The sequence below is a fragment of the Leuciscus leuciscus genome (assembly GCF_965113295.1).
Source record: "Leuciscus leuciscus genome assembly, chromosome: 24".
Classification (NCBI taxonomy): domain Eukaryota; kingdom Metazoa; phylum Chordata; class Actinopteri; order Cypriniformes; family Leuciscidae; genus Leuciscus; species Leuciscus leuciscus.
Window position 1 is genome coordinate 27,284,520 of NC_138723.1, and position 25,444 is coordinate 27,309,963.

Genomic DNA, 25,444 nt, shown 5'->3' on the forward strand with positions numbered 1-25,444 from the left:
CTTTTGATGGACAAACTAAAAATGAATTCACACAAAAAGTGCTCAAAATGCACAGAATAAGTATGTCTAGTGTGTCTAAAAAAAAAACTGGAGTATGTCAGAAAAGAAAACAAAGACTCAAAAATATTTGTAGAAGATTTACCCATTTAAACTTGTTTTCATTATTCAGTTTTGGTTGCAAGTATGGTTATTAGTAAGAATAAGGTAACTAGCCAGAAAATATAGAAATATCTTTATACTGCAAGGCTATGTATATATATATATATATATATATATATATCTCCATTACCTGTTTTCATACAGAAGTTTAGTTTGCTAAATATATATATAAAAAAATTATTGGATATGAAAAGGAAATGGTTCTTCCATAACACTGCACTTTAGATGTGTGTGAATTTCCCACACCAGGAGTAATTTATATAGTTCTATTTTATAGCGATTATCTGTTAAAATTGTTTTATCTATGTTCTATGCAAAATGTAAAATGTTCTATTAAAGAAAAGATAGAAAATAAATATTTGTGTGTGCTGTAAAGTGGTTAGTAAAAATGAAATCGGAATCGGCTAAAATCGGTATCGGCAGGTCAAACTCAATGAAAAATCGGGAATCGGCCTAGAAAATTGTAATCGGTGCATCTCTAATATTTACTCAAAAATGTTAATATATTAACAGTCCCAGTTATAGTTATAAATGTGCATTGCTGTTTGAGCTGTGCACGCTAAAGATAAAGATGATCATCGGTACAATTAAGCGTTTTACTGCATCGTTCATTAACTCAACCAAACGCATCCTATATTAGATTAATCATATCCGTGCGGAGGCGATTCTGTTTTATTTATCCATGGCACTTGCATTTTGTTTCTTTATATTCAGCTCAATGTTTGCATTATTTAGGTATTTTATTTTATTTTTTAAATAGTTTTTTGTTAGACAATAGATTTTTGTTAACACTTTACAATAAGGTCTCATTTGTTAATGCATTAACTAACATGAACTAACAGAGTAATATGTTGAAGTGTTTGGGACATGGCTTTTAATGGTGAGCCTTTTGTTTATGTATACAGGCTATCAAAGTATATCAAAATTTGAATTTACATTTATCGGCCAATATATCGGTTATCAACTTTCAAATGTAAAGAATTATCGGTTATCTGTATCGGCCAAAATTTAATTTATGAGATTTCAATGCAAGTGACCGCGGCATGCCCATCATGTCATGATTATCCAGGAAATTGGTTGATGAAAAATGTATTAAAATTAAGAAACAATATATACAAAACGAAATTCGTTTTAAAGAGGCCTTTTACAAAACGAAATTTATTGAAGTGGTCAAATCGTCTGACTCCCGATGCATCCCATCTTATTTGTGCCGTTCACTTTTCATAATCAACAAAGATGGAAAAAATAACATTATAATATTTTAACAAATACGAAACTTAATGCGCTTATTTAATGAACTCGAGAACAAAATGCATCCTGGCAGCAGTGAGTGGGCGGTTGTTTCGGAGATACGACATTAGGTTAGAGGTGTTTACATCTCTTGTATTTACCGCCTCTCCCTTCTCATGCGGTTGGAACCAGAAATATTGCCAAACTGCAACCACACATAAGCAGTTTTTAGGCAATAAATAAATTATATATATTATAGGCTATATAAGTGCCGGTAATGACGGTATTGAAACTGATACCGGTGCTATTTTAAGATCCCGCAGTATCCGATATTACCGTAATACCGCCCAACCCTATTGTGCATGACGTTCTACTGTTATCGTCTACTACGGGAGAATAGCCGATTTGCCGTAGGCGATAGGCCTAATACGTGACCGATTATACTTCCCTATAACAGCCGTTCTGCAAGCTTGAGCTTTGCGTCAGCTGTCGTTTTAGTCATACTCCGAAATGTTTACAAGCCTGCAAACTCATTGGATAAAAAAAAAGACACACAAACTTATGTTTGATTTGGGTAGTGCCAAGAGCCTATACAGTATAGGCTACCTGTATGTGTATTACATAATAAACTAAAAGGAAGTTTATACATCTCATTTCTGGCTAGTTTACTTTAGTTTTTTTATAATACACCATACTTTCACCCAAACTGAATAATTAAAATCAAGTTTAAATTGGTAAATCTATAAATATTTTTCATTCTTCATTTTTCTTTCTGACATACTCCAGTTCTAGTTAAAAAACACTAGACGCTAGACTTAAGTGGGGGTCAAATTAAATCTATGGTGTCCCCAAAATGTGTTTGTTCAGCTTAAAATACCCCCCAGATTATGTATTATTATAGCTTGTCAAATTTGCCCCTTTTTGGGTGTGAGTAAAAATGTGCCGTTTGTGTGTGTGTCCCTTTAAATGAAAATGAGCTGCCGCTCCCCACCTCCGTTCAGAAGATGGCCGATCCTTTACATGAGCTTCGGATACTCCGAGAATATTAAAACGCCTATCACATTCATCCAAAATCTCAGAAATAACAAGTAGCGGAGTCCAGCCTTACGGAGAGACTCTTACGGTTGCAACTTTTAGACTGCACCTGGACGTTTCTGAATGGTTAGTGTATACTAGATACATTTATGTAGTTGTTGTGGAGTTACATTTATTCATCTCTCTCTCTCTCTCTCTCTCTCTCTCTCTCTCTCTCTCTCTCTCTCTCTCTCTCTCTCTCTCTCTCTCTCTCTCTCATATCTGACACAAAACGTATTTGAGTAGCGCAAGGGCTTTTCAGTGCATTCATTACTATTTTAATGACGTGAGACATCGCTATTAAAGTATAAGCTCCCAGCACTTCGCCCACACATCACACCAGAACCATTTTCGGAACCGAAACTTAGGAATTTCACACGGTTCCGGTATTTTCGAAAACACTAACAGTTCTAGATCTCAACCCTACTTATAAATGATTAAATACAAAATAAATAATACTTATTCAGATTTATGTGGTTTGGAATTGGTCAAATGTGCTTGGGGGAAAAAGTATTTTCAAAATATCAACTTGCATAATTATGCATGCACTTAATTTGTATATTCCATAAATATTAATTTATAAGCGTTCCAGACAGCTCGCCCCATCACTTTATATTTGACGCCATGTATTAATCTGTCGGGTACTCGAGCAGTCCGAATGACTGAAATTCACATCCCTTCTCTGTTTTGGGTTGATTCACTTCCAAACATATCCAATTTGGGTCTGATCCTCTTAAGCATTTAGAACTGCATTTATATGCCGTGACTGCAGGCGTTCTCTCACAGAATCATTGTCTCTTGGCCGGTCACCATGTTGTGTAGTTTTCTAATCATTTCAGGCTGTTTTCTCTTTTGTCTCTCTGCCACAGTCTCTCGTCCTCTGTCCAGTTTTGGCCCGGGGCCCTTGTTGCTTTTTACGCGCTGTGGTCTGTCGTACAGTTATTTTCCCATGCAGACTCGGGCTGTATCTGTATATGCGCCTTTGCCCTGTAATTGCGGTGTTTATTCTAGTCGTGTGACACGGCTCTTAAGTTATTTTCTTACCACCAGTTTTACCCATCAGGTCCTGTAGGTTAGATCGCTGCGATACTGAACATCCTGTTGACTCTTGGAGAGTTTGAATGATTGTTTTAAAAAGCTGTCACCAATTTGTCAATATGCAGCTGGAGATTGTTTGCTGCTTTTCAAATTAAGCTTATGACCTTCCTTGAACGCACGGCCGTTTGCCAAACCTGCCAGTTTGACGTCGTGAGATGACAGTTTGAAGAATGAGCCATAGCTTCCAAAAGAGCAATCTTCTGCTCCAAGCTGCTCCACCACGGGAGTTTCCCGCTGAGCAGTAGATGTTTTGGTTTCCAGATGAAGAAGTAATGCATTCACAATGCCAAGTCAGTATCAGGGGAAAATTTACCTTAAGTTGATGATGTGTCATTTAAGTAAGCAGCACCAGCGGCAGCTAGTTTACAAAATGTTGGCTCTTGGATGAAAGGTTTGTTACATGACGGATGACAAATAACCTGTTTGAAGTTTGATTGGTATTACTTTTACCAGGATGATAAAAATGTTAGTTCTTCTCTCTAGCGTGGAAATTATCTGAGTTTAATGCGTAGCACAGCATTTTTATCATTATCGGATGATAATCTTGATATATGCCTTTACTATTTTACTGTTTTTATTCTTTGAAGCTGAAATTGTCAATTTACTGTCCCTCATGTCGTTCCAAACACGCATTACTTTTTCCTTCTGTAGATACTATGAAAGTCAGGTTTGGACCACAATTTCTTTTTATTGTAGGGTCAAAAAAAAAAAAAAAAAAATTATTCTCCTTCTTTTGCATTCCACAGAAGCAAGTTGGTCAAACCAGTTTGTAACAACATGATGAAATGAGGAATGCACTTTCATTTTTGGGTGAAATATAATTTGTCTTTTGTAGGTTATATTTCCCAAAAAAGTGTGAACGCTGGTGCAATCATGCTAGTATTTGTTTGTCATATACAGTTGTTGAAAACCTGTTTGACAACAATCATTATTTTTGCAGTTCTGCCACAGAAACGACACGTTCAGCACCTTTTTTATATATCAAGGAAGAGAAATCAGTTTACCGCATGTTCCAAAACTTGGCCACCACTCAACATGTCGTGCAATGTGATTCATCACATATATAGTCATGATGCTCCAGACGAGAAGCTCTGGCTGTGAGTCTCAAACCCATTCTCTATTCGACCTGACATGAGCATGATGTCTTTTTGCTTTTGTTAATATTGAAACTTTGCATAGGGAAGTGTTTGCGTGTGTGTGTCACAGAATAAGAAAGTGCAAGGGCGTGTGTGAAATAGTCATGACAATTTAGACCTAAAATAAACTGACACTTGTTTGCTGAGTCTGCAGTGTGTGTGTGTGTATGCGCATGGGTGTGTGTCTGTGTGCGCTTGTGTGTGTTTAATGGGCTGTCCATTTTTCCATGTTCCATCTTCGTTCGCCTTGTAAACATCACTAAGACACTCACCTTGTTGGGGAAGGTAAGGTATTGTAAAATAAAGACACATTAACCTGGCCTACTAAGCTAGCTCTCGAAGGTCGCCCACGAAATGGTGTTTAATTCCCTTTGCAGTGGCCAACAGTAAACTCTTATGTAGTTCCTTGTGTTTTGGGGCTATGCGTGGGCAGTGTGGTTAGTGTTGGCCTGCACTCTTGCACACGCATGTGAGCGCTCCTCCCCTTCTCTCATAGAGTACCACATCTCAGTATTGAGATCTCAGTATACGCTTTCGGGTGGCTGGTAAAAACGGCAGAATCAGTCTTGTCAGGAGAATCAGGAGAGAGTCAGACCTTTTATTTGTCCCCTCAATGTTTATGTAGCTTTTAGGCTCATTTGATAATGCTTTTAACTGCTAATGAGACTATAGCACTCTCAGCTAATTCTTCTTCTGCCAGATGCTTTTATCCATTTATCATTCAGATCCGGCATTCATAGCCCATTTTACTTCTTTTTTTTTCTTTTTTTTTTGGGTAATAAAATAAACCATAAGCAAAGACGTAAGCCTTCAAAATGACTTAAATAAATATATTACAACAATGAGGCAATAATACTTGGTTCGAATAAAGTATCAAAAGCAAGTAATCATATGGTTACTAGAACATAAGTGTTAAAATACATAATATAAACAATCATCTTACTTACATTACATATTATAACAAATGCCTACAGAGGGAACCAACCAGGTGATTGTTGTTGTTACACAAACAACATTTAATTCAAATGTTCCCTTAATCTGTAATTTCTTGATCAGGAATATGCGGACATCAAAACATGCAAACTCAGTGTGAGGATTTAAACTTTCATTTTGAAATCGCAATGAACAATAGTTCACGTTCAGACACATTGGCGTAGGTTTACAAATCTGATGAAATCCCAGATGAACGTTATAAGCAAGCCTAAACTCACAGCAAATGCAGAGATGGAATCTTGAGATGCTCCACGCATGTAAATGACAACAGTTCATGTGGAACAGCATTTACTGTGAACAGAGCCGCTCTGAGACGCAGGTAACCCACATGTATGTAAATAGTTAAAGCGCGTATATATACATATTAGTGCTGCATAATTAATCGAATTTCTGATCGCGATTACAATTACGGATGCCACGATTACAAAAAAAGTTAACTTACATTATTTTTCGTGCTTAAGAGGTGTGTTTAGAGCATGTTACGCTGTGAGAGGCTAATCACGACTACTTGAGACAACCCAGCACTATCAGTGGCGTAAGTGGTCACGTTAAGGGTAACTCTACGAACATGGAAAACAGTGATAGATGGACCTCTCAACCTTTACACTAAGGAGAAAATCCAACGCGACTTTGAGGGGACCAGACGAAACATGATTATGTATTTCTGCTTTGATTTCAAATCAACACAAAAGTCCGCCATGCAACATAAATCACATCAACAAGCGTGGCTTACGTCACTTCAGATTTCCTACTGGTGGTGCGAACGCAACCAGGAAAACGGCCATATTGGGAACATCAGTTCTCGGGGAACCACCTTGATGGCTAGTTCCTATAACTACCCAGTGCGAAAGCCCCTGTTATACCATGCCTATTTTAACTTTTTTAAAATTTATTTAAAGAAACCAAACCAATGTATAGTTGGCATTTGAGGTTTAAATTTTTTCAGGAACAGTGTTTTCAGCTTCTCGTTTTATTTTTATACAAAAATATGGCATGCAGTTGCTTGATACAATGGTATAAAGCTATTCAAAACACCATTCAATGTAAATTGTGATAATCGTAATTAATATTCGCAATTACAATTTCAAGGGAATAATTAATAATCGACAATTATGATTTTTGTCATAATCATGCAGCCCTAAAATAAATAAATAAATATATATGGGGTGTGACGAGATCTCGTGAGACTAAAATGTGACAAGATTTCTCGTCGGGTGAAAAGCTGTCTCTTGATGGGTGAAATTAACCTAGAATATGCCACGGTTGCCACCGCTACGTTCACATTACGTTGCGATTCCCACCGCGTCACCGCCTCCACTGTCGTTTTGCTGTTTTTATCAAAAATAAGCGTCTGCTCTGCTCATCCAGCACGAGTTGCAGTCGCACAGTGAAGCAGGAATCACGGTTCACTGACCGCGTGATGAGGGCGGAGGATTCGTTGTGCAACAGAGCCTAAGCGTCTGATAAATGTCTTGTCTTGTAGGATGCGTGTTCAGCACCGCTGCTCCCTATACACAGAGTACGTGCCATCGCGAATTTGAAAGTGGAAGTAAAACACAAGCTTCCCAATAGCCTGTCTCCCAATATGAATGAATGAATGAATGAATGAATGAAGTATTTATATAGCGCTTTCATAATGTACTACTGTACACCCAAAGCGCTTTACAATCATATCAGGGAATCTCTCCTCAACCACCACCAGTGGTTGAGGAGAGATTGGAGAGTTTGGATTGGAGAGAATATGGAGAGATTACTGTAACGTCTGAATAACGACAGACAAGGGAGGCGCCGTTTCTGAACTTTTAATCTGAACGAATCGGAAGAACAACTGTACACTTGGTCGTTTCTCTTGACCCGGCCTTTTCCCGAACTTACCGGCTTAACCCTATAACAGCCGGTGCAAAATAAAACCGCAATTTCACAACAATTATAAAGAATTGAAACTTAAAGTCTGTGTGCTACAGTACTTTGGTTATGGTTGCTTGCACTTATTGTTTGCACTAAATAAAACTAAGAATTACATTTTTTTTTTATTTCTGTGTTCAATTTGTGGAAAGGTGTTTAATTAGGAGGTCACACACAGCCTCAAACCAGTTTGTGGTAAAACCTTTTACAGTGCTTTTCTATGGTTGTCTTTCAATGCATTTGATAATTCATACTCACAAAGTAGAAATTACATTCATTACAAGATTATTAGGTAAAACATTTCAAAATGCACTTGCAGACTATTCTTCCAGTCATGAATTTTGTCATTGAGGATTTCTATAAAATATTGTGTAAAAGTCTCGTCTCGTTCTTGTGAACCCAATCTCATGTCTCGTCTCGTGAGATAAGAGTCTCGTCACACCCCTAATATATGTGTGTGTGTGTAAAGCAGATATATTATAAATATATAATTTAAATATAACTCTAATAAATTCCATGTATGCAGCTATAGCCTAAATGGCGATTTGGCAATTTTGATTTAAAGTTGACTTTGAATCAACACAGTGGTAAAAAAAATAAAAAAAATAGTGAAGATTCCTTGTAGACCTACATGTTAATATGTGATTCAGTGACCGTCCTCCCAGATATCCTGTTCTTCAAGAGAAAGCACACACTGAGTGGTCCGTCAGCAAGCTTACCCCACCTGTACTTGGGCTCGAGTCGGAATCCTGCAATCAAGGAGAGAGATTGTTTTGTGCATTCAAAGTGCGATTAAGGGTAATCCATTAACTCTGTGACGTAAGCCACATCCTCTTCAGCGTGATTTCTATATCTATCACTCTCGCTCACCTACTCATTCCTGCTCAGAACATAAGGATATGAGGAAACCCTGAATTATACGATTTTATCTGCCGTTTCAATTGATGTGCAGTCAGTGTGTGTGTTTATATGTGGCTAATCTGACATTTAGAGCTTAAACTAGTTTTAACCAGTTTGTACCTTCCATCTGCCTGTTGATTCCTTGCATTTGTGCATCTCATTTATATGACTGCCATCTGATCAATATGTTTTCACTGTGATCCATGCGTTTTCATACATCTGTGTTCGTGTCACTAGCCGCTGGGTTTATTCCTCTCTGGATTGTATTTGAGACCTCCTGACTCTACACTGCAGACAGCAGGAAAGGGAGGAAAACAAAGATGAGTGTCTGAGAGATAACAGAGAGGAGGAAGAGGACGGCGGGGAAGATACTAAGAGGAGAAAAAAAATGTGCTGAGAGGCCCTTATTAGTATCACTACTACTTTTCATTACTATTGCTCATACTTGGGGGTCCGATTTGTGACATGGAAATGAACTATATCTGAAATAGTGCAGCTTGTGGAAGAGTTTGCGAGTACTTTTAAAAGTATCCCATAGACTGACATTGTGTTCATGCGCTCAACATGCATGTCTGTGATTGGCTACAATGATCAACGCTTCAAAAACATGTTGTAAATAGTTATCTTTGATGCTCTTCACCAAACGCTTGCGCAAGATACACACGGGAGCGTTTGAAAGCAGGCGTCTATCAGCGGATCCATAATATATCCACTGATAGACGGACCCGCTGATAGTCGCCTGCTTTCAAACGGCCAATCACAGACATATACAGTATGTTGAGCACGTGAACACAATGGCCAATCAGAGGTGTTTTAGAATCCGTTCAACAGTGCTCAAAATGCTAGAGGGAAATGCTGGTGTCATCACGTTTTAAACCGAAGTCTTTTGACAATACTATTCGGCCCCATGTAATTTTAGCTTTGCGTTGAATTATTTTGGTGTAAATGCTCCTTAGTTCATGCATTCTGCTTTTTGAGCTACAGTGATGTCAACGTGAACCAGCATTCACTCACAATATACCTTCATTAATGTGATGAATTTATGAAAATAGCAGGACAAGACATGATTTTATCCATTGTGAATTGATTGGATTGTGAAAAGGAGCAGTTTCAGACCTGAGGATTGTAGTTGGTTGTGAAAAGAAGTCTAGGAAGTTTTGTCCTAGAAATCAGGCCATATTTATCTGAGCTGCTTTATCACCCTTCATTATCTTAATGCATCCTAGTATTAGCTGTGCGTTTTATACATTTATCAAATATAAATGACAATGCACATACATATTCACATTTTTAAATATATATTTAAAAATAAGTTATATTATGGAAATGTTTGTTTTGTAAATGTATAAAAAATATATCTGCAGGGACTGGGTGAGAAAAAAGTATCACAATACATTACCACAGCATTGTTTTTGGATATAAGTCGTTTTGAATATAAAGCATCTGTTAATTTAATGCGTAAATGTAAATTATTATGGCCATATAATTTTAGCTGTGTTGTATTATTGTGATGTCATTTTAAAACACTTTATTTAAAATGAATATAGACGTTGTGCTGTAGCTGCCCAGCAGCACCATGTTTGTGGTGTTTTTTTTGTTGCTTTTAATCTCTTAAAAGATAATTCCACTGTGATCCAATTAACGTCTGCACTGCCCTCCTATTTTAACAGTGGTAATCAGCTCGCACTAATGCTGCAGGTATCAGAAGTGGCCACGCTCTCAGATCTCATCGCCCAATGCAACTGGCACGCTAAGCCTCTAGAACAACGTTCCTTCCTCCTGCATCTTTCATCTGCTCTGTTTATATGACTTGCAAGGGCCATAGCACTCTTGACACCCTTGAATTGCATTTCATCCTGTGACTTTTGCCCTGTGCAGTCACCCAGTCAGACACTGAGACAGGCAGCAATCTCTATCCGAGTCCCGTCCCCTCCGCTCATGATGGTGGCCCATTATTGTTGCTATGGGAACAGTCTCAACTTTGCTGTCTATGCTGATGATCCCCCTCTGTGCCACGTCGTCACCACGTGAGCGCATGGGTTGTTTAACTGGTAACTTCTGCGGTGCTTTGTTGAAAAGCAAACAAGTTAAAGATGAGAAGGGAAATGCTCCAGCTGGCAGGATCGAGTGAAATGGAAGGTCAAGGTGGCTGTCTGATGGGGGATTTTCTGAATTAGGATAGTGGTGTCTGTCCTGTGATTTAAGGATAATCCTCTTAACAGTAACTAATCCGCAGTCAACTGGTTAGGTTGTTGTTATCGTCCCTCATTCATTGAGAGCGTTTTGCACTACGAGTATCCGCAAGTCACGTATGGGAGCTAAACTGTTTGGGTAAATCCTAGAAGCAGTTTGCGTCATATTTTATCCTCAATCAAAAGGGGAAAATATTAAATTGTTGTGCATAAAAACATAACCTTTCAATGACATTTATTTTCATGACACCATGACAAATCAGGAACTTTCTTTGCAAGGCTGAATGCATGTTTATGATGAATATCTATGAAATCTATATCGCTTGTGATCTTTCTTGTGTTTTCTTCACCGCGTGATATTGATTTGGTTATGAAATTCTGCTTCGCTGGAACAACTTCCCCCTTCAAAGCAAATCATATTATATGTATTCATGATGATAAAGCTGCTATTTGAGTTGTCTCTTTATTATTTACTCTAGTTATACGTTTGTTTACTTTGGCATGAATGCCTTTCGGGAGCTTTCAAAGGCATCAATAAAACTGCTGTTTTATTTGCTTTATATTTATAAATACATTTTCTTGCATTGCGCGCTCTAAAAAGGTCAAATCTTTCTATCGTTCATTCTGTTTTGCACCTTATCTAACTGTTTGCCTTCCTGCCTCTGTTGTCCAGGTTTCCTCTTGTTCAAGGATTTCTGCATGAACGAGATCGACGAGGCCGTTCCACAGCTGAAGTTTTATGAGGAGGTAAAATTGGTTTTTCTATGCAAGCAAGCATCTGTATAGTCCCTTCCATGGGCTTTGTGGTAAATGTGCATGTTTTTACTAAAGATTATTTTTGTATTTGACCTGACTTATCGTCATGCTGGTTATGACCCGCAAAGACATGGCTAATTGATGTGTTTTTTTCCCCATTCCATTTGACCAGAAGAACACCATGTGTCCTATTAAACAGCGTGAGATTGTCTCTGAGATGACGGTAGTCTTGATTTGTCCTTTTCAGATTAAAGAGTACGAGAAGTTGGATTCAGAAGAGGAGAGGCTAACGCGCAGTCGACAGATTTACGACGTCTACATAATGAAGGAGCTTCTGTCGTGTTCACATGTAAGAAAAAACTAGCAGCAATTTCTCATTTCTACAACATAGGGCTGCAAAATTAATAAAGAATGAATAAATATTCAACATTTCAGTTCTACTAATTTTGCAGCGTGTTGATTACAGTATCTAATTTAGATCTGCTCCTGTCGTGTCAAAGCTTTCTATTCGCTACATGATTATTTGCAAGGTCAAATAGTGATCCAACAACTAATCAGTGAAGATGAATACTTGCATTATATATAATAATAGTATATGATAAACAATATATTTTTTTTTATTATTCATAGATTTCTTTTTTTTTTTATATGATATTTTGTTAATGTTGTTTATAATTATGAGCCCTAATATGATGCATGCAAAGGAACATGGTTCTATAATGCTGCTAGCTGGAGGGATGATGTTTCTTATTGTCCATTGAAGATCCGGAGACTCAAATGATTTCTGTCGAGAAAACAAGAGTACCATTAACCTCCGTCAGTCTCCAGTAGTAGCTTTTCAGAAACAGGAAGCCTGAATGAACCAACACAATGGCCTATAGGACACTCAAGGCCTGTGTGATTGTCACACTGTTTTATGTTGTGATAGCCAGGAATGCTTAGGAGGTTAATGTCGATGCTTGACGTTTATTCAGGGGAAGCTGTTCTTGTTGTTTTAGTGTTTTGACCTACCTTATCGCAAATGTCACTTAATCTACCTTCCTTTCTCACAGCCCTTCTCTAAGAAGGCAGTAGACCATGTCCAGACTCACCTAGCAAAGAAACAAGTTCCTCCAAATCTCTTTCAGGTAAGTTCCCCAACATGATATAATCAAACCTGTTTTTCCGGGTGCAGATTGGCTTTTGTGCATTTAACACAAAGGAAGTAAAGTGTTTAGAAAGCAGGGACTCCCAACAGATCCTGATGCGTTTGTTTGCTTGCCTCCTTCCAGCCATACATAGTTGAAATCTGTGACAGTCTTCGAGGAAAGATCTTTCAGAAGTTCATTGAAAGGTGACACAGACGGCTACAAAGATCATAAAAAAAATTCAGATGTTCGTGTTTGAGTTATTTTGGTGCTTGGGAATGATTTTAACATTAAAACCTTTCTATTTGTTCTATAGCGACAAGTTCACGCGTTTCTGCCAGTGGAAGAATGTAGAGCTCAACATCCATGTGAGTTTTTATTAAATTTTTTTACGTTTTGGTCCCTTGTGCTTTATTTACCCAAAAATTATTCATGCACCTTTAAAAACTTTTGAAATCTTTTTTTATTTTTGCATGTAGTTGACAATGAATGACTTCAGTGTGCATCGGATCATCGGTAGAGGGGGTTTTGGAGAGGTGTACGGATGCAGAAAGGCGGACACAGGGAAAATGTAAGTGCTGTTTGTAAGGATGAAACCAAAAAGAAACTTCTTTTGGGTTTGGATAAAAGGATGTGCTCACTTACTGCATGTGTCTCAGGTATGCCATGAAGTGTTTGGATAAAAAGCGGATCAAAATGAAGCAGGGAGAAACGCTGGCGCTCAATGAGAGAATCATGCTGTCGTTGGTCAGCACCGGGGTGAGTGACATGTTCACAAGTGCAAACTCAACTCGTCGTCGTACTCAGACTGCACAATAACATCCCTGTCTCATTTGTTGTACCCTCTCCATCTCTTTTTCTCTCTGCAGGATTGCCCTTTCATAGTGTGTATGACATATGCCTTCCACACCCCTGATAAACTGTGTTTCATTCTGGACTTGATGAATGGTAAGGGCAGCCATCATCGTTTTGGTCTAAAGGCTTGTTCATGCCAATGTATAAGAGTCTAATTTTTGCCAAATGCCAAAACCTAAAATACATAAATTTTCCGGTACACTAAAGACTAAAGGGGGTCGCACACCGGACGAGAAGCGCAGTGTCGCATGGCGCCACATGGTTAATATTCAAACACATTGTTTTCAATGAGTGTACTCACACCAGCGCCAAGCTATGAATCAGGACTGCTGTACATACATTATCTTAATTTCATAATACCTTTAAACAATCAATATCGTTGACCACAAACTGGCAATACAATGTGAGCATCCGATGTGCAATACGTCTAGACACTACATGGCGCTTCTCGCCCGGTGTGTTACAGCTTTAAGACTCCAAATAAAAAAAGCAGAAGTACAATGCTTTGGACTCTGTGTTATGTGTTCATATTGATTTGATTTTATGTTTTGTTTTAGATTCATGAGCGTATTTTTGTGCTATAGTTTAGATAGTCTCACCCATCCAAGCCAACACCACCCAGTGTGAGATTGTAGAAGGCCATTTAGGGCTCTTTATTTTGGCCTTCCTCTATAACTCAATGTCAGCCTGAACATGGGGCGGAGCTTCCTCTTAAGACACACTCACACTTCCTGTATCTGCGTTTGCAGCACGGGCCACTTCTCTGAACGTCCTTCTTGATTTGTGAAACAATCACATCACGCACTTCAGAAACAGTGGATTTAACTCAACAAAAGCATTTAGACACTCATGAATCTAGTCGTAATAACCCTTCGTACATATCAGAATGATCAACATTTTCCCAGAATTCTCAGAAATGGACACTGTTCAAGTGGCTGTTCATGTGACATCTCAATCAAATTACAATAATTCATTGAACTCATACTGGGTAGACTAGAAGATCCTTAACCGACCTACAACTTGAAATATAATTAGAGAGGATTTATGATTTTGCAAACTGCAATTAAGTATCAATGTCGATAAGAAATAAAAATTTCCAGGGTTTATTCAGTATTTGTTTGTTTTTGTTTTTTTATCATTTAATTTTAATCTTGCTTTATTTTATTATGCTCTTTTTTTTTTTTGCTACTTTCTTTTTGTTACTTAATTTACTTTAATTTAGATTTTTTTTTAACTCCCTACAAATGACTCAAAAAGTAAAGTAAATGAATTGGTTACATGTTGTGGAATCACTGATCTTATATATTTATAATGCAGTTTGATTGTACTTGTCTTTCAGGCGGAGACCTTCACTATCACCTCTCTCAGCACGGGGTCTTCAGCGAGAAGGATATGCGTTTTTATGCAGCTGAGATCATACTGGGCCTCGAACACATGCACAATCGTTTCGTCGTCTACAGAGACCTCAAAGTAAGTTCATCGCCACCCCAGTCGTTCTTTTTCACACTGAAAGGATTGTTTGTACTGTCCTCTGTCACTGGAAAAACTGTTCTTGTGATTCCCTGTTCCCGCTAAAAAGGGAAAACGAAATGTTCCGTTCGAGTTTGTGTATTTTGTAACGTAAGCTTGAATCTGTTCTGCGTCGTCGTCTGAGGTTATTTTTTATTAAGTTTGGCTGAGCTGTCTCTCTTGGCAGCACTGTTTATTGTCTTTAAACGGAAAAGTACGTCATATGACGGAGCTTAACCTACAGTCCCGAACGCAGAGTTTAGCCTGCCATTGCGATGACCGCTAATATCATGTCATTTGTCGACCCTCCGTGTGGAAGCAGCAGGAGTATATTTATGCAATCGTTGTGAATTATGCAATTTTAAGTGAGATGTTTGGGCTTCGCGCTGCCAGATTGCTGAGGATATGCAGGATCTTCCCTGGCAAGCTCCTGTAACGGGAGACTGCACATGCGAGCGGGGTGCAGTATCGCTGCTGTTTTGTGTAGAAGAAAAACTCAGCATGAAATGGATCACGTTTGCTTGCTTATACCTCTGAGCAACGTTCCTGAGAACCAGAATGCATGGGAAGATTTCCAGTGCGAAATGTCCATTACAGGGATAGTTCACCCAAAAATAAAATTCGTTATTTTTTACTCGCCGTCATATCATTCCAAACCTGTATGCTGATAATTTTATGTAGAAGATCATTTTTTAATAATCATCATGCAGATCTTTTTATAACACCAGTAGATTAATGCTGATATATGGCTCATAGGAAATCTCATTGGTCAAAATCCCTGTATATTAAAGATCAAATATGTTCTCATTGGCTGTGATTGTGTGACATTCAATAGTGGAATGGTCATATTTATAACTGTGCATGTATATGTACATTTTAAAATGATGGCAACATTTTATAAAAAAATAATTTATAGCATTTGAAATCTTACTTATTTAAAGTTCAATGTTAATATATGTATGTGTGTATATAAAATTTGTTTAAATTATTTTTATTTATTTTTTCATGTTTATTTCGTCTCGACCGTCATAGTGACAACAGCCAATCACATTACTTTTTCGGTGTTGCATGAACACGATTGGCTAGCGTCAGTGCTAGGGTATTTGCATAGGCGATCTGATTGGCTGACATCTGCGTTGATCTTCTGACAGAACCCACAAATTCAGTTCAGCAACACATGACGTCACCCATTCAAAATAAATGAGAAGCGTTAACGCCGATGCCCCGTGTGAATGCTCTGTAACTAGTAGTAAAGCGGAAGAGACAACCAGTTCACGTGCGCTCCGCGCTGCCACTTTGCTTTATTGAGGCACTAAAGCGATCTGTTGCTCTACATTTAAGAGCGCCAACACATTGTTTGAATTTCGTAATAAAATTGACAGAATTTGAAAGCTGAGACTTTACAGAAGTAACAAAGCTAATTGGGATTTATTGGATGAGAGGCTCGCTACAAAGCTTTGTTCATTCATCAATTGAAAACAGCATAGGCTGAAAGATTGTTTCTTGGGATTTAAGAATCGATATTGGTTCTTCAAAATGGGAATCAATTAAAATCGAGAAATCAATATTTTTTTAACCCAGCCCTATTGTGCACACTTTCCGTTGTGTACATGGTCATGTTTTTTTCAGGAAACTTTTGGCTTTGCACTTAGACGAAGTGTTACACTATTGCTGTATTATTATTTTTTTCTTCAGTAAATGTACTCATTGAATCACAGTAATGCACAGTAATTTTGTAGGTGTTGCTCACAAAAAGACAGTCTGTTCTTTATCAGGCTCTTAAACATTTATTTTGACTGTCCTAACCTCCACATCACTTGCTGTTCCCCACAGCCTGCAAATATCCTCTTAGATGAACACGGACACGTTCGCATCTCTGACCTGGGCCTGGCCTGCGATTTCTCCAAGAAGAAACCACACGCCAGCGTGTAAGTTCCTCTTCTCAAGGGATCAAAACTACGTCTTTTATTAGTGTAAAATAAAAGGGTCTTTTGTTTGGAGGAAGTGTGATTGCTTCTGTTTTCTGACAATGTGTCTCAGTTGACATAAGCTCTTCGTTGTCTCATACTCATGTTGGAGCGTATTGGAGCTTTTTGCAGCCAGTTATAAAATCTTAAACCAGTCTAATCTGTTTTTTCTTTGTGCAAGTATACAAATGCTTTAACCAATGAATTACATATAAGCAATCATGTTATACATGCATGTGGTGTTTGCGATCACATACTTGTATACGGAATGTTTCAGTGTTATTTCAGTGTCATTTTATCTGAATTGTTTACATTTTATTTTGTAATCCATTTGTTCATAAGAAAAATGACACAACTTGACAAATCAGGATTTTTTTTCTTTTGAAATGACCTCAATGTACCCTTTCGCTCAAGAGTTCGGTTCAAAAGCTCACATTTATTTTACTCACCTGTGTGTGTGTTAGTCTAATTTTAAGTTTATATTTTCACTCGCTGAACACTGATTGAGCGTTTGAGAGTTTCGTTCTTCGTCAAGCCATCTGTACTATTTATATGCAGCTCAATGGATGCGCAGCGTACCTGTATTTGACGAACCGTAAACTAGTGTGAAGGTGCATGACTCGCGATCGTTTTGCTGAGAGCGCTGGGTTACTCACACACACACACACACACACACACACACACACACAAAGAGAGAGAGCGGGAGAGCCTTACATACCACACAGAATCGACGCCCTACATGGAAATGATATTCTTTGTTGTATTTTCCTGTCAAAATAACGGAGTTCATTTGGAATTATTCAGCTTTTAAGAACAAGCAGAAGATATGCCGGTTTCTCCGGTAGTGGGCGGAACTAATGTGCAAACGGCAATCTCATTGGCTAACGCTCATCCCAGTTTTGATTTCAGCAAATCATTTCGAGGGTACGCAGACAACGTGATTAACATTCATGAACCCAGCAGCTCATCATTAGTGTGTTGTATATTGGTATAAGTGGTAGTATTATTATCTTTTAATAATATTTTATATGATCTATTACTCTAATCTATTTTTTACAGTAACTGAGTGACCAACAATATCTTAAGCACCACCACAAGTTCAGTTAAAATGACAAATATGCAAACATTGTTACCAAGTTTTAGTTCTAATTACTGAAGTCCTATATTTAAAAATATAAGATGATTTGGTGGAACTAATATATATATATATATATATATATATATATATATATATATATATATATATATATATATATATATAGTACATCAGTCTGGTGAAATTTATTAGCCAATGGCGATTCTATTGCCAAGGGTGTGTAGAGGGTTGAACAGAAGAGACCTAAGCTTCACAAAAGCTTTCTGTCACTTTTGATCAATTTAAAGTGTCATTGCTGAACAAAAATAATTGAATTTAAAAAAATCACTACCTCTCTCTCTCTCTCTCTCTTTGGTGCAATAAGCAGACAAACTGATGTTTACAAAGCAAAGCTGAAACGAAGTTCTTGTGGATATGATGCCATAGCCGTGACAATTTTACATATTTACCCCCAACATTTACATGTCAGCACTTATTTAATGCTCATTTCAATAAAAAAAGCACTTATTCAACAAATGTGCTCATTTAAATAAAGACGGTGCAATCTTAAAGTCACAGTAGCAAAAACATCATGGTAAATTCAATGGGTCAGAGAGAGGATGGAAAACAAAATGAAAATGCATAACAAAATAAATTTTTGGTAAAGTGGACTAATGTAGAATTTCTTTTGACTGTTTGTGTTATGTATAAGAATGAGCTTTATGTTTACAGTCAGTGTGTGCTCAGCCCGGGGAGTGTGTACGGTTTGATTTTAATGTGCATTAATTGCTGTGTTTGCAGAGGTACCCATGGCTACATGGCACCTGAGGTTCTGCAGAAAGGAACAGCGTACGACAGCAGCGCCGACTGGTTCTCTCTGGGCTGCATGCTGTTCAAACTCTTGCGAGGGTAAGACCGCCCTCTGCAGCGGCCCGCTCATGAATTCTTTATCTCTCTCTCTTTCTCTCTCTCTTTTAGTCTCTGTCTGTGTTTCTCACCTGTTTGATGTGGAGTGTAAGGTTTAAATGTCAGGGGTTTGGAAGCAGGAGGTCAGGAGCAGACATCATAGAGAAAAAAGGCAGAAAGAGAGGGGGAGGAGAGACCACTGAAACGGTTGCTAGGTAGAGAATGGGGGGGTGAGAGGAAGATGTAATGGGGGGCGGAGTCTGGTGCATGTCTTTCCATTGAGGTGTATGTCACATACACACTTCAAAGCAGAATGAAAGTGGGTCAAACAGGCATGGAAAGCTTTCTATACATTTAAACTTTACACTCCACATAAATAATTGTACATATAAAACGTGTGTGTATGTATGTGTATATAAGTTAGGGGTATATGTTTTTAGGGTATAAAAATGTAATTATTTAAAAATTATGTATATAAAATTACAAATAATCATTTAAAAATATACACACACATATAGAACTATGTGTACATTTTAAAATGATGGCAACATTTTATAAAAATAATTTATAGCATTTTAAATCTTATTTAATGTTCAATGTTTATATATGTGTGTGTGTGTGTATATATTTAAAAATTATTATTTGTAATTTTATGAAAATAATTCATATAATTTTTTTTTAAATCATTTAATTTGAACTTTTTAAGGTTTTAGTTATCAATTACAACTAACAATATCGATCTATCTCAGTTTTTGATTTACATCAAGATGATGAGTTAGACAATGATATGCTTGTGTCTCACAGTCAACAACTGAGATTGAAAGGTTTTTGAACTCTCATGGAAACCCCCCCTCCCGCCTACCTGTCACTGCTAAATCACCACATGTGTCCTCTGTTTGACGTCGCGAGGCTGAGCACTTTGTGTGCGGTTACATGAACTCTGTTTCTTCTGTTCTCAAAGGCACAGTCCATTCAGGCAGCACAAGACCAAAGACAAACATGAAATTGACCGCATGACCCTTACCATGGTAAGAAACTACACGCAGCTTTATTTTTACCATTCTCTGTTTGTCTTTTTGTACCTTCACACATAATTGCATATATATATGAGAGTGATCTAATTTAAAATTGCTAAATTGTGCATGATGAAATAGACTGAAAAATCCCATAGAAAAAAATAGGCCAGCAGTTACGTAGAACATCTTAGCAACCACACAGATCTTAGTTTTAAAGCTTTAAAGACTTCTAGTGAAGTGTTACCTATAAATGAAGTTCAAACTGGAAAGTGTCTTTTGGAGAGCTCCTTAATGCTGAATGACGGATATTGCCGTGAAGCGGGAGATAGATAAAGGAGCCACAGCTTTCCGTGGAAGTGTAGAGCGAGCATTTCATCATTGGAGCACCTGTGCCTTTACACCCACTGTTTAACAACGGGACGCTAATGGAGAGGAATTTGCATCCACGCTTTGCATTTACTGTCCTCCTCTCACCATTGCAGTAATTTAGTCCTCACCGAGCTGCCACGCTCTTGACTGTTGTAGTCACTAGAAAGGAAGTCACTTGTTTTTAATGCTGATTTGGGACTTTTTGTGGTTTCCCTTTAAAGCTGAGACACAAGTGAGCTGTCTACTTAGGTGTGAATTATCCCAAGGCAAAAATATGCTGCCTTCTGAGACACCTGGCTTTGATTAAAATGAAAAGCAGCATTGCATGCTGCTTTCAATGATAAGGCAGTCCCAGAATACATTGCGAAAACTTAGCTCTGTGCAAATGGCAATTTTCAGTATTGATAGAAAATAGTTGCAACTAATTAGAAATACATAGTATTTGTGTGTGCCATGTATTTTTGTGCTTATTACAGTATCAGGTAGCTAGACTCTATTTCGCTGCTTATGAAGGTAATTTCAAATGAGTCATAACTTAAAACATAAAGTGCGTCCCATTTCACATATTTATGCACTATTCTAGGGCTGCCGCCTAATAGTCGACTTGAAGAGGTTTGGTCGACCAACATTTTATTAGTCGGTTAGTCGCAGAAAAAAAAAAAACTCCACAGGAAATGGAGAAATCACGCAATCTGTGATGGACCAGTTTATGGCAAGAAATCCAAACATTTGCCTATCATTCATCGACCTTAAATATGGCTTATCACTTGAAACATGTAAGTAGTAGCAACATTACAAGTCCGCTCGCTCTAATGTTAACCTAGATAAATGTGCGCTATTATTAGGTGTACAAGTGTTAAGAGCTTAAGCGCATAAGCGCTTATTGGAATTACATTCAGACTCCTGACTCACAATAACAACAAAACGTTGTGCTTTTGTAAAATAATGAAAACAATCAGAATGTGCATTCTGTAGTCTTGGTCTCAGTGAACCGAAACTCCGTGTATACTTTCCTCACAGACATGAGAGATATATCTATAGAAAGCTTGAAATGTCTACTTTAAAATGAACCGATTCAAGTGGAAAATAAATATTCTCAGATTATGTAATCCGTATGAAACGTGCATATAGGCGCGTCCACTACTGCGGAGATGACGAATCAGCATCGTGACTTAATCTCTGCAGCCAAAAACGCAGAAAACATTATTAATAAATTATTCAAATGTTTAGACCGTCGTCTCCTGTTTTTTCATGATACACTCATAATCATTACGTTTGCCGATGAGCTGTGGCAAGCTTTATGCGTGCGTTTTAGCGCTGATGTAATATATAGGCAATTAAAGGCTCATTATTATGATTTATGGCTTATTACTATAAACGCGACTAGTCAACTAATAATCGCTTAAATGAACGACTACTAGTCGACTAGAAAAATCTTTAGTCGAGGGCAGCCCTAATTCTTTGACGTTTTGTGATATAAATCGTGCGAGTAATGTGTTCACTCTGAGAATTTCCAAATAGAAAAAGTGGACTTTAAATACCCGGATGATGCACTTAAAGATGATAAACAGTTTTCCTCTGACAGGCAAGATAATCATGTTTAATTTGGAAACTGGAACACAAAGATTTTGAGCCAAGACTGTTGTTTAATTTTCTTTCTTTTTTCACAATGTCCAGCAGTAAATCTTGTTTTTGTTTTTCCTGATGAAATAAAAGAAATTCCAGTGGACTCCTGACAATCCTGTCACAATAATTTAGCTACTCTGGGTTTGTTTTCGGACGCCAACCTCCCAGGGAAAATTATCTCCAGATTTCATTAGTCAAGGATTTAGAAGGTAACTTGTAAAATAAGCGGTTTTATACTCTCATCAGATTTAGTTAAGATTGGACTGGAAAACTTAATCATGACACAGAAGTTTAAAGTTGGCAACCAAAGACTACTGTTCAAAAGTTGGGATACATTTATTTGATCAAAAATCCTCTAAAACAGTAATATTGTGAGATGTTATTACAATTTAAAATAACTCATTTCTATTTTTAGTATCATTACTCCAGCCTTCAGTGTCACGTGATGCTTCAGAAACATTCTAAGATTTGCTGCTCAAGAAATATTTCATATAAATGTCCTTTTTTGTGGATAATTTTTTTTCAGGATTCTTTGATGAATAAAAATGTTTAACAGTAGTTTATTTAGCAACTACATAGAAACATGCTAAAACCATTCAAAAAAACCTATAACGCAATGCATGTAGTTGAGCGTTACTGTGATGGTACCTGACAGCGTGATTTGCGGTTGTTCGTCTGCATTTACTGTGACTTTAGTGAATGTTGACCTTGATTTGAATGTGCATTTGGCACACTGCCTGTTATGTAAGCGAATTGTTTTTTTGGTTGTCCTCACATTCATTTGTATGATTATGAGGATATTTAAATACCGTTAAGCACTGGGTACTGTTAATGCTCTGTTGATCTAGACGACAAGTAGAAAGTTTGCTGTTCCTGTATATTTGCATTTTACTAATGAATGTTCTGTGTAACTAATGAGGAAAGCTAATAAAACAAAAGCAAACACTCATTCGCTTGAATCGTCAAACACCAAGCAACACTGCATAAAGTCATGTTTAATTTGACCTCAATCGAACTCATGAGCCACTTCCTGTTCCTCTGTTTCCACAGAATGTGGAGTTGCCTGACTCCTTCTCACCTGAGCTCAAGTCCCTCTTGGAAGGACTCTTACAGCGAGATGTTGCCAAAAGATTGGGGTGTCTGGGGCGGGGGTAAGTCAAACACTCTCCATCTTCCAAGATTAGACATCTGAAATACTGCTGTCACGTTTTGATGTTTTTTATTTATTTATTTGTATTTTGTTTGTAGTGGACTACTCAAATAATAAAAAAAAATAGTTTGACTCTTGTCTGGATGGAGCGACTGTCTGAAAGCATTTAGATTAGGCAGAAGAGCATGCTGGGAATTATTTGCAGCTCGTTCTGAATTGCTGACACCTGCTGGTCAGAAGTGGTGATGCTTGATAAAGTACATCCTACTTTACCTGTAAAGCAATATATACTGTATAGCAAAGCCTATTTTTTTTTTTTGTCACAAAATTACTTGTATCGTCGCAAAATGTAAATGATATAATCGCACTTCTCTAATCTGCTATACACAACTATAAGGCATGAAAATATAAAGACATTATAAACATTAACATTGTGATCTTCTGTAAAGTTGCTTTGAAACCGTGTCTATTGGGAAAAGCGCTATACAAATAAATGTGACTTTACTTGTCTGAATGTGATCTCTTTTACACACTGTAGGGCGTCAGAGGTAAAGGAGCATGTGTTCTTCAAGGGAATCGATTGGCAGCAGGTCTATCTCCAGAAGGTGAGACCTTTGACCTTCTGTTTTCAGGATCAGCCCTAAGACTCCTTGTCGAAAAACGTATAGTCTGTTAGAATATGGTTTTGTGTAACTGCAATGTTTAACTGATCTAATTTAGAGTCCGGATAGTTGACTAGCCATCCAACAATCGATTAGCAAGGCTAAGATTTTTTTCTTTTTAGTGCTGCTGCTTTAAAAGGAATGAATTTAGACAAACATCATCGCAGAGAGTGCTGACACAGTGGCTGTTAGCACGCTAAAGTCCTCTCCAGGAAGTTATGACTCCAATTTCATCCCCTTTACAGCACCATCAATGCACAAAGTGAAGCCTTCAACAATACATTTTTATAAGACAATTACTGTCAAATCACTTCCTGTGAGCAATGTTCCCATTAGTGTGCGCAATCTGTAGATTTCTGTGTGATGAGGACTATCATATATATATATATGAGCCAATAGAGTGCAACAGTCTTTTCAACAGTATTTTTTTTACTGAATTGGTGGGGAAAAGCTACATTACCCATGATGCTGTACAGAAAATTCCACCAATCGTAGAGTTGTGGTGAGCAAATCGTGCCAAAAGAGCTTGCAGGGAATGCGCACTCCCATGAAGCACAAATGATGTAATAGTCTTGCTATGCTATCAAAATACTTAAAATTTTGTGTATATATGTTAATCACACAATAAACTTGCAAACATATTGTTTCTATAGATATAATCAACAACTTAAATTAATAGTTTTATATTTCCCCATCGTTTTTAATTGGATCCTTTTTAATCGTCATTCACAATGCTTCATGGAATTGTAGTTCTTTCACTCACTCAAGCCAAAATACTTCTTGCTTTTAAAAAAAGTTGATGTTGTGATTCAACTCATAGCTGGTTTGGCTTGCTTTATGACTTATATGAATGTAAAAAGTACTTCTGGAATCAACGCAGCAGAAAAAGTGGTCGAGCCCTAATGCGCTTTATATGTTTTTATGACTGTTTTTTAACACTTCTGATTGGTTCCTGATGTAAATGAGCGTTTATTCTGCAAGATTAACTAGTCGGTTGTTTTACACATTCCTGCCATGATAATTTCTCAGATGGTTTGTGTAATATGAATTCTCTGAATCTGCTGTTTGGTTGCAGTACCCCCCTCCCCTCATTCCCCCCAGAGGAGAGGTCAACGCTGCAGACGCCTTTGACATCGGCTCCTTCGACGAGGAGGACACCAAGGGAATTAAGGTAAAACCAGTCACCGTGGGACCAAACTGGCTGGCAAACAAGGCTGATGTCTTTACTTCAGCTCAGTGGACTACAGTTTTTCAAGTGTACCCAAGTGTAAGCACTGAGAGAGCTGTATAAAATCTAAGAGCACTTGAGCTTGGGTTTCATGCTTTAAAGTCTGCAGGAATTTTCCATTATGCTGTGAGCTTTTTAAATTTCTCCCTTGTTGCCAGAATTTGACTTCCAGCAAAAAGTCTGGTCCACATTGCAACTTACTCTCGCTAAGACTGCCCATGTACACAGAAAGAGACTGTCTGAATTGAATGTCATTGTCATCTTTGTGTGTTTCTCTCTCTCTCTCAGCTGCTTGACAGTGATCAGGAGCTCTATAAGAACTTTCCTCTGGTGATCTCTGAGCGCTGGCAGCAGGAGGTGGCCGAGACTGTGTATGACGCTGTCAACAGCGACACGGATAAGAACGAGGCGCGCAAGCGGGCCAAAAACAAGCAGCAGGGCCATGAAGAAGGTGAGACACTGCACATTAGGATTTGACATTAATTTCTTGTGCATTATACCCCAAATTCTC

General features: G+C 37.8%; 1 protein-coding gene across 1 annotated transcript in view; it reads left to right on the forward strand.

The window, feature by feature from the left end:
* grk3 (G protein-coupled receptor kinase 3) overlaps positions 1–25,444 on the forward strand; it is a 59,296-nt gene that overhangs the window by 23,285 nt on the left and 10,567 nt on the right. The window contains exons 3-18 of the mRNA XM_082157983.1: positions 11,361–11,434; positions 11,691–11,792; positions 12,496–12,570; positions 12,715–12,776; positions 12,887–12,938; positions 13,050–13,141; positions 13,230–13,329; positions 13,440–13,518; positions 14,765–14,895; positions 16,768–16,862; positions 18,778–18,885; positions 19,844–19,910; positions 22,944–23,044; positions 23,582–23,648; positions 24,781–24,876; positions 25,222–25,384. Of these exons, the coding sequence (XP_082014109.1) occupies positions 11,361–11,434; positions 11,691–11,792; positions 12,496–12,570; positions 12,715–12,776; positions 12,887–12,938; positions 13,050–13,141; positions 13,230–13,329; positions 13,440–13,518; positions 14,765–14,895; positions 16,768–16,862; positions 18,778–18,885; positions 19,844–19,910; positions 22,944–23,044; positions 23,582–23,648; positions 24,781–24,876; positions 25,222–25,384 (1,464 nt within the window). The remainder of the gene's footprint in view (positions 1–11,360; positions 11,435–11,690; positions 11,793–12,495; positions 12,571–12,714; positions 12,777–12,886; positions 12,939–13,049; positions 13,142–13,229; positions 13,330–13,439; positions 13,519–14,764; positions 14,896–16,767; positions 16,863–18,777; positions 18,886–19,843; positions 19,911–22,943; positions 23,045–23,581; positions 23,649–24,780; positions 24,877–25,221; positions 25,385–25,444) is intronic.